General features: G+C 48.3%; 1 protein-coding gene across 1 annotated transcript; it reads right to left on the bottom strand.

The window, feature by feature from the left end:
• Positions 1-7,267: 7,267 nt before the first annotated feature.
• On the bottom strand, positions 7,268-8,539 carry LOC106363748. Its single transcript, XM_013803442.1, has one exon. The coding sequence runs from the start codon at positions 8,537-8,539 to the stop codon at positions 7,268-7,270; it is 1,272 nt and encodes a 423-aa protein (XP_013658896.1).
• Positions 8,540-9,149: the final 610 nt, after the last annotated feature.

The following is a 9,149-nucleotide window of genomic DNA, read 5'->3' as shown; positions in this document are numbered from 1 at the left end:
ACTTCTCAAAGCGTGGCAAATGTCGTCTCCTACTACTTCGGTCTCGTCTCCAGATCAGTTGTCTCTTGCTTTGGTTCCTCCCGTTGTCCCACCACAACCCACACCTCCTCCGCTAGTACCTGTACAAACCGAACAAGTGGTTCCCGTTCATCAACAAGCTACTCCAGTTATTCAGAATGCTGAAAACAACACTCATCCTATGAATACTAGAGCAAAAGTAGCAATACATAAACCAAATACTCGCTAGGTACTTCTTGCCTCTTGATATGACACTAAAGAACCTAAGTCTATTACTGCTGCTCTCCAACATCCTCACTGGAACTCCTCAGTATCAGATGAGTTAACAAATATTCATATGCTTCGTACCTGGACTCTGGTTCCTCAGACAGGAGACATGAATGTGCTTGGGTGTAGATGGATCTTCAAAATTCAATACAATCTAGACGGCACTATAAAGAAGCATAAATCACGGTTAGTAGCTAAAGGCTATGATCAAGAGGAGGGTTGGGACTACCTTGAGACGTTCAGTCCGGTGGTGAGAACAGCGAAAATTCGTCTGGTGATGGATGTTGCAGTCACTAAGAGTTGGAAGATCAGGCAGCTGGACGTCTCCAATGCATTCCTCCATGGAGAACTTAATGAACCAGTGTTCATGACACAACCTCCGGGTTTTGTCGATCCAGAGAAGCCTCATCATGTCTGTCACTTAACCAAAGCTCTATATGGCCTTAAGCAGGCCCCTAGAGCTTGGTTCAACACGTTCTGCAACTTCCTCCTCGAGCACGGCTTCACCTCCAGCAAATCAGATCCTTCTCTCTTCACATATCACAAAAACAACAAGACAATGGTCTTACTTCTGTATGTTGATGACATATTACTCACAGGGAGTGACGACTTATGTGGGAACCGAAATTCGCACTGTCAATTATAATAAATAATAATGGAGGAAAACCGAGTGAACCCGTTTTTCCTTGAAGGTCTGAATTCTCTGCGTAATCAATTTAGAATGATAAAAAGATAGATAATCGCTCAGAGGTGTTTTATTGAATTGTATGAATACAAGATTTCTCCGAGAGGAGTAGAGATATGCTAACTATCGGAACAACAGGACAAGAGGCGGCCAAGACGTCCTAAGCCTTGCCGTCCTAGTCTAACCATCTAAGCCCTAAGTTCTCTAAGCTAGCAGGAGTTCTCTAATTCTAAATTCTCGGATCCCATTTTCTTCTGCTCCTGCTCTCCTTATATAGTCGCTCTAGGTCGGTGGCCCATCCTTCGCCTCCGGGCCCAAGTCTATCTCTTTTGGAATATTCCATTTTTCGTCGATCTTGATAGTTATCCTCGAATCTTTACATTTATCTTTGGAAACTTAGCATTTATCGTATTTCTGCGAGTTAGGACAAACTGTCATAACTTTTATGGGCTCGAATCCCTTCTGAGAGCGTAGATGGGCCTCTAGATCAGTTTGGATCCTTGCGGACCGTTCTTAGGCCTTTTGGCGTCTATACGATTTATCGGTTTTAGTCATAAAACTTCGAGAATAACTTTAATCAAAACGAAACAAGAAGTATATGGTCCCAAAGGTCGGATATCACAGCTATACGGATGATACGTGAGTCGAAGTAAGTCGGAGAGGCCAGGATCAGTTCGAGCTCGCCGGGCGAGCCGACTCGCGTGACGGCCGAACTCGCCGGCGAGCACAACCACACGACGGTTCAGCTCGCCGGCGAGCTGACCGAAGTGATGGTTGAGCTCGCCGGCGAGCTGACCCGCGTGATGGTTTAGCTCTCCGGCGAGTGGCTTTTGTGCGGGATTCGGTCGTTCGTTCACTTCCGATCTTTCTTTCAGTGAATGTTTTGCGAGAAATCCGTGAATAAGAAATAATCATAGCCGTTGATTTCGAAATAACCATTTTTGACCCCAACAGTTAGCCCCCCAGCCCATAAGACTCGGAAACGATTTTGCGGGCGAATGATGTGAATTAGAAATCAAAATCTTTGGCTAAGAATATTTATTGTGGAAATCCACGTCACCCTCATATCCTTATAAGTAGCAACTCACCACTCCTCATTCTTCACACATCTCTTTCTCTCACATTCTATTTTCTTCAAACTACCTATCAAGAATGTCTTCCTCCCCAAGTGAAAAGAAAAGCTCCGACGTCGAGATGGGTGAGGCCAACTCGGCACTTCCGACTCCGGCCATGCATGGAGCTACTCCAACCTTCATCGCCGGGTTTCTTTCTTTCAAAGAGAGACTGTCCAGACGCAGTGCCGAGAAGGAAGGGGTTGGATTCAGCCTGAGGTGCCAGCTATCCTTTCTTCGCCTGCGATGTCGACCTCGGGTGGAGGAAACAAGTCCCCTGGTGATGCCACGCCCCTCACAGAATCGGCCATGGTTCCTGTTCAAGTTCCAGAGGTCTCGGCTCAACCCTCGGGCTCTTCGACCACACCAGTCCCAGCTCCTAAGGAGGAGAAGGCGACGGAGTTGATGCCTCCACCTTTGGATAGGAAGGAGATCGTCCTAGGGCTTCCCGCGTCCAGTGCTTCTCCTTTGACCAAAATTCGCAAGAGGACTGGCGCTGCGACCGAGACCGTCAAGAAGAGGAGATGCACCGCTGGCGCGGAAGGGGAGCCCTCGGGACCTTTGTCGCAACATCGTGCCAAGGTTTGTTTTGACTATTTTCAACATAAGCCACCTTGTTCTACGATTATCCTGACCCTTATTTCATGTATAGTTTGTAACCCTGATTGACGGGATGCTCAGCGACTGCGGATCAGAGATAGAGCGTTCGACAAGGGGCCTGGCTGAATCGCGAGAGGCATTGAAACAAGCCGAGGCCGCGTTGAAATCTACTGAAGCTGCTCGTGCTGCTGAGCTCTCTCAGCTGGAGGTTCGGGTCAGCGATCTCGAGTGGGACCTCGGAAAGTCGGCGAGCGCATTGTTCAAGCTGAAGAAAGAGAAGAAGAGCAAGGCTTCTGAAGTCCGTCGTCTCCAGCGTGAAATTCAGAACCGAGAAGAGTCGAGGACTGTTGTTTCGAGGGATGATTTTCATGCTCGCCTGACGATTATGGCTGTTCTGTTTGATTCCCTTATGGTAGTCCATGAGAAGGACCTGGCTCTGGTGAGCGTCGAGGGAAGCCTGAACGAGATCCACCTGCTTAAAGGCGACATGGTTCCGACTCTGGACTCCGAAGAAGCCAGGCTGTTGTCTCGCAAGGAGGAGTTGAAGGCTTCCGACGAGGACTTCGACTCGATCCTCTCCCAGCTGCAGTTCGGGTGCACCCTCACGCCGTGTTCGGGAGAGACTGAGGGGCAAGGCCCCGCGGCTGAAGAAGGTGGAGATGTTGCGAGCGGGAGAGGAAACGACGAAGCGGCCGAGGGAGGCGATGGCTGTGAGGTTGAGGATGAAGGTAGTGCTCCGAGGAGTGCTTAAGGTAATGATCCTTTCGGGGATTTTTTTTTTATTTTTTGTTTTGGCCTGTTTGTGAGGCTACAGTTTGCATGTTTCGGGACTGGCCGTTGGTGGCTTTGAATCCCTGCCCTTGTTAGGGATTTTTGTATAATGCTTGGCTCAATCTATAAAACCTTTTTGGCTTACTATAAATCGAGAGAACTCCGGGTTTTTCGAAGTTAGAGGGCGAAGGAGTGAGTTGTCGTCTCGTTCCTTGCCCCCGGACGATCACCGTATCCATAGTTTGTTGAGAGCGCAGCTTTTGCTTTGTGCGAGGACTCGTGAAAACGTATAGACTTAGGTGAAGAGACAAGTTTTGGGATCTCATATCGGGATGTCGATATTATGCCTTTGAGATGTCAGGATCCAGCAAGACTGGGTTTAGGGAAAGACCAAGGTTTACTTTTGTACTAAGGCTATGCGATGACAAGTCGGCTTTCGTTTTGCCTGTTTGCGATTTCTACCTGATTCGTACCGATATAAAGTCTGCGAAGTGTTATCGGCTTATATGACTTGTCTTGGTATGAATCGAGCTACTTCCAAAGGCCGTTTGGAGGTGCTGGCCAAAATTTTGGATTTTCTTGTATAGCGCGCTATGGTATCCTTGTCGGATGTAAGAGAGCCTATCCTCTCGAGGGCGGCTAGTGTCTGTTTAGGACGTTAGGGTTCGTTTGTTGTGATCAGAAACAAAGAAGTGATGACATTTTAAAGGCATTTCACCGTTGGAGGTATGTTGATTTTGGAAACAAGAGTGTTGTTTCCATAAGTGTTTGGAAAGACCGTAACTTCAAGCGTGTTGCGACGTCTCACAGTGCCAGAAGTTAATCTTTTTTGTTTTGAGCCGCGTTTTTCTTGCGGGCTTTTTACCAAGGATGCTTTTTTGTGAGCATTCGTGGGTTTGTTGGTTTTAGCGTGATAGCTGATTTAGGCGTTCTGGGCGAGTTCTGGACCGCCGTTCTAGCCGTTTGTCGGATAGTGGGCTTAGCGATTGTAGCGTTGCGTTTTTTTTTTTGTGTAAAAAGTTTCGAAAAGATCAACTTTTTGAAAGTTGCGGGAGCATACGAGTATACGTACCCATTCCTCCCCCCCCCCTTTTTAAGATGAGGGGATAGCTGAACTCGCTGGACGAGCTGCCTACGTACCATTTTTCGGGGATCAAGCCATCTCGCAGTTCTTTGGATCCACTTTACGATTAGCGGTAGTATTTCTTAAGATGCATCGCGTTCCAGGTTCTTTGGATCTTGACGTCCTGCATGTTTGTGATTTGGTATGATCCTGGTCGGACTACCTTTATGACCTTGTATGGACCTTCCCAGTTTGCTCCCAGTTTTCCTGCGTTACGTTCGGCAGTGTTTTGGAAGACTTTGCGAAGGATCAGGTCGCCTTCTTTGAACCTGCCATGGCGAACGTTTGAGTTGTACTATTTTGCGGCGGCGTGCTGGTAATTTTGGATTCGTATGAGAGCTTGATCTCGCCGCTCGTTAATAAGATCGAGTTCGTTTAGCAGCATTGCGCTGTTAAGACCTTCTTGTTCGGGGAGGAATCTTCTCCATACTCTGGGAAATTCTACTCCCGCGGGGATCATACATTCCGTTCTGTAAACGAGGGCGAATGGGGTTTCACCCGTAGCCCGTCTCGGGGTCGTACGATGAGACCAAAGAACTCCTTCGAGCTCTTCTGCCCATCGCCCCTTTTTGGCTTCTAAGCGCTTTTTTAACCCGTCGAGGACGGTTTTGTTGATGGTCTCTGCCTGGCCATTACACTGCAGATATCTGGGAGTCGACTTGGTCAGTCAAATCTTCCACTTCTCGCAAAATGCTTCGAATCGGGTAGAGATGAACTGAGATCCGTTGTCTGTCACGATTTCGTAAGGGACCCCGTGTCTGGTGATGATGTTCTTCCATACGAAGTTCTCAACTTGTACGTCTTTGATACTTGCGTAGGAATCTGCCTCTACCCACTTAGAGAAGAAATCCGTGAGGACCAGGAGGAAGCGTTTCTGCTTCGAGTTATGTAATGGCCCGACGATATCCATGGACCATCGCATGAAGGGATACGGAGACGAGATGGACGAGAGGACTTACGCGGGTTGATGGATTGTCGGCGCGTGCCTTTGGCATTTTTCGCACTTTCGTGCGAACTTCTCGCAGTCTTTGATCATAGTTTTCCAGTAATAACCATGGCATTTTATTTTTACGGCGAGAGATCTTCCGCCGGAGTGGTTCCCACATGATCCGGAATGAACCTCCTCCATTACTCTTCTTGCTTTTTCGCCTTCGGCGCAGGTCATGAGCGGGCCGGAGAATCTCCATTTGTAGATTTCTCCTTCTACCGTTACATATCGCGCGGTCTGGGTCTTGATTTTGCGGGCTGCCCATTTCTCAGTGGGAAGCGATCCGTTGATTATGTATGCTCGGATTGGCTCTAGCCATGGGTTGTCGCAGCCGTATTCCAACTGATCCACGTTTTCTTCTGGTGGGTCTTCGACTTCCTCTGCATTTTCGAATTGTGCTCGAATCAGATTGGCGACCACTGGTAGTCCGATGCTTGGGTGTTCGATGAACTCGACGGGGACTAATCGTCTTAGTCCATAATCCGAACTTGATGCGAGTGCGGCCAAGGCATCCGCCTGAGTGTTTTCCGAGCGAGGAATCCTAGTGAGGGTGAAGTGGTTGAAGTCTTGGATGAGTTTTAGATATGCATCCATTCTTTCGTCCCTCGCTTCGTATTCTCCACTGTACTGATTTGCGACTAACTGAGAGTCACAATAAGCGTGAATGTTACGGATCTTAAACCCATGGGCTAATCGTAATCCTGCGACGAGTGCTTCATATTCGGCCTCGTTGTTCGACGCATGGAATTCCAATCGGAACGACTGTTCCAAGACTTCGCCGGTCGGAGATGTGAGCCGGATTCCGATCCCGGATCCTTGTTTGGACGATGATCCGTCGACGTGAAGGATCTAGGTTGAGTCTGGTTCCGTGTTTTTCATATCCCCCGTGGGCAATTCTACCAAGAAGTCCGCTAGTACTTGAGATTTTGCGCAGGTTCTTGGCGGTACTCCATGTCGTACTCGCTTAGTTCGATTGCCCATTTTGCGAGTCGTCCTGACTGACTCGGACTGTGCAAGATCGTTCGCAGGGGGAAGGTGGTGAGGATTATTACGGTATGCGACTGAAAGTACGGCCGGAGTTTCCTTGCCGATGTCACAACTGCGAATGCTAGTTTCTCCATCAGGGGATACCGGGTCTCAGCGTCCAGTAACGTTTTGCTTCTGTAGAAGATTGGTTTTCGCTCACCGCGTTCCTCTCTAATCAAAACGCCGCTTACCGCTGTTGTGGAGACTGCGATGTACAGGAACAAGGGTTCGCCCTCCACTGGTTTTGCGAGGACGGGAGGAGTGGCTAGGTAACGTTTTAGCTGTTGGAAAGCTTTCTCACATTCCTCCGACCATTCGAACACCTTATTCCCTTTCAGCGTGTCGTAGAAAGGAAGACACTTATCTGTCGAGCGCGAGATGAAACGGTTCAAGGACGCGACTCTTCCGGTTAGCCTTTGGACTTCTCGTTTCGTCCTTGGCGAGACCATCTCTATTAACGCATTTATCTGCTTAGGATTGGCTTCGATCCCACTACACGTGACTAGGTAACCTAGAAATTCTCCTGACGCCACCGCGAATCTACACTTTGCAGGGTTCAGTTTCATGTTGTGGGCGTTAAGTTTTGCAAAGCACTCCCCCAAATGGGAGACGTGGTCTTGCTCGTCAAGAGACTTTACGAGCATGTCATTGATGTATACCTCCATAGTCTTGCCGAGCTATTCGGAAAAAATTGGATTGACAAGTCGCTGGTAAGTGGCGCCTGCATTCTTGAGACCGAAAGGCATTACTTTGTAGCAATATGTTCCCCGATCGGTGATGAACGCAGTTTTCTCACGATTGTCGGGATTCATCATGATCTGATTGTACCCGGAGAAGGCATCCATGAATGATAAGAGTTTGTTCTCTGCTGTTGCTTCGACCAGTCGGTCGATGTGCGGGAGTGGGAAGTAATCCTTTGGACAGGCCTTGTTGAGATCGGTGAAATCGACGCATACACGCCACTTGCCGTTTTTCTTTTTGACCACGACCGGGTTAGCGAGCCAGTCTAGATACCTAACTTCTGTTATTGATCCGACCTTCAGGAGTCTTTCGACTTCCTCATTTACCGCGGTGGCACGCTCCGGTCCTAGCTTCCGCCTTTTTTGTTTGACAGGTCTGTAGGTTGGATCGATGTTAAGCTCATGACACGTTATGCCGATATCAATCCCTGGCATATCTTCCGCGGCCCAAGCGATCGCATTGAGGTTCTTTTTGAGACAGGCGATGAGCTCTGTCTTTAGTGGCTCGCGGAGGTTGGCTCCAATCTCGACGCATCGTTCCAGAGAGGATTCGTCGAGGCAAATCGAAATTACCGGTTCGCAAGTCGGTTCGCGCTTTCCTTCTAGGGCTTCGGCCCTTTGAGATTGCCAGAAGACTGTCGAGTCTCGTTCCGGGGCGTTCTCATCGAGAGTCAGCTTTCTTTTCTTTTTATGGGAAGTTTCTATCGCAAAGTTCTTTCTTTTTAACTCGGCGGCGAAACATACTTGTGACATCCTGCGGTCTCCTTGTATAGTGTCGACTCCACGAGGGGTTGGAAACTTAAGGCACAGATGGAATGTTGAAGGGATCGCTCGCATGGAATTCAGCCATGGAGTACCGACGATCGCGTTGTACGATGTTGGGCGGTCGATGACTAAGAATTCTGTGACTTTGATGACGCTCCCGGCTTTAACAACGAGGTCGATCGAGCCTAGAGTCATAGTAGCATTTCCCGAGAGTCCGAATATCGGGCTGGGTCTTTCCGTAACGGCGCACAGATCGATCTCCATTCTTTTGAGGGTGCTTTTGTAGATAATATTGGCCGAGCATCCGGTGTCGACCAACACTCTCGCTACATCGATGTCCTGGATCGTCAGCTCGATGACAAGGAGATCGTTGTGGGGTTTGGCCTGATCGGCCGTTGCCCGGTCCTTGAAAGAAACGACATCGTTAGCTGCTGGAGCGGACATCCTGTGTCTTTTATCGTTTAGTGATTTTGAGTTAGAGAATTCATCCTGCCCCCTCCTTCTAGCGCCAAACTGTGGAAACCGAAATTCGCACTGTCAATTATAATAAATAATAATGGAGGAAAACCGAGTGAACCCGTTTTTCCTTGAAGGTCTGAATTCTCTGCGTAATCACTTTAGAACGATAAAAAGATAGATAATCGCTCAGAGGTGTTTTATGGAATAGTATGAATACAAGATTTCTCCGAGAGGAGTAGAGATATGCTAACTATCGGAACAACAGGACAAGAGGCGGCCAAGACGTCCTAAGCCTTGACGTGCTAGTCTAACCACCTAAGCCCTAAGTTCTCTAAGCTAACAGGAGTTCTCTAATTCTAAATTCTCGGATCCCCTTTTCTTCTGCTCCTGCTCTCCTTATATAGTCGCTCTAGGTCGGTGGCCCATCCTTCGCCTCCGGGCCCAAGTCTATCTCTTTTGGAATATTCCATTTTTCGTCGATCTTGATAGTTATCCTCGAATCTTTATATTTATCTTTGGAAACTTAGCATTTATCGTATTTCTGCGAGTTAGGACAAACCGTCATAACTTTTATGGGCTCGAATCCCTTCTGAAA

Source organism: Brassica napus, chromosome C7 (assembly GCF_020379485.1).
Source record: "Brassica napus cultivar Da-Ae chromosome C7, Da-Ae, whole genome shotgun sequence".
Taxonomy (NCBI): domain Eukaryota; kingdom Viridiplantae; phylum Streptophyta; class Magnoliopsida; order Brassicales; family Brassicaceae; genus Brassica; species Brassica napus.
Note: the sequence above shows the minus strand (reverse complement) of the source record. Positions and strands in the feature narration are given on the sequence as shown.

What these genes read in the sequence shown, in the direction of transcription:
- LOC106363748 (XM_013803442.1), bottom strand. Translation starts at nt 8,539, where the DNA reads ATGTCCGCTCCAGCAGCTAACGATGTCGTTTCTTTCAAGGACCGGGCA.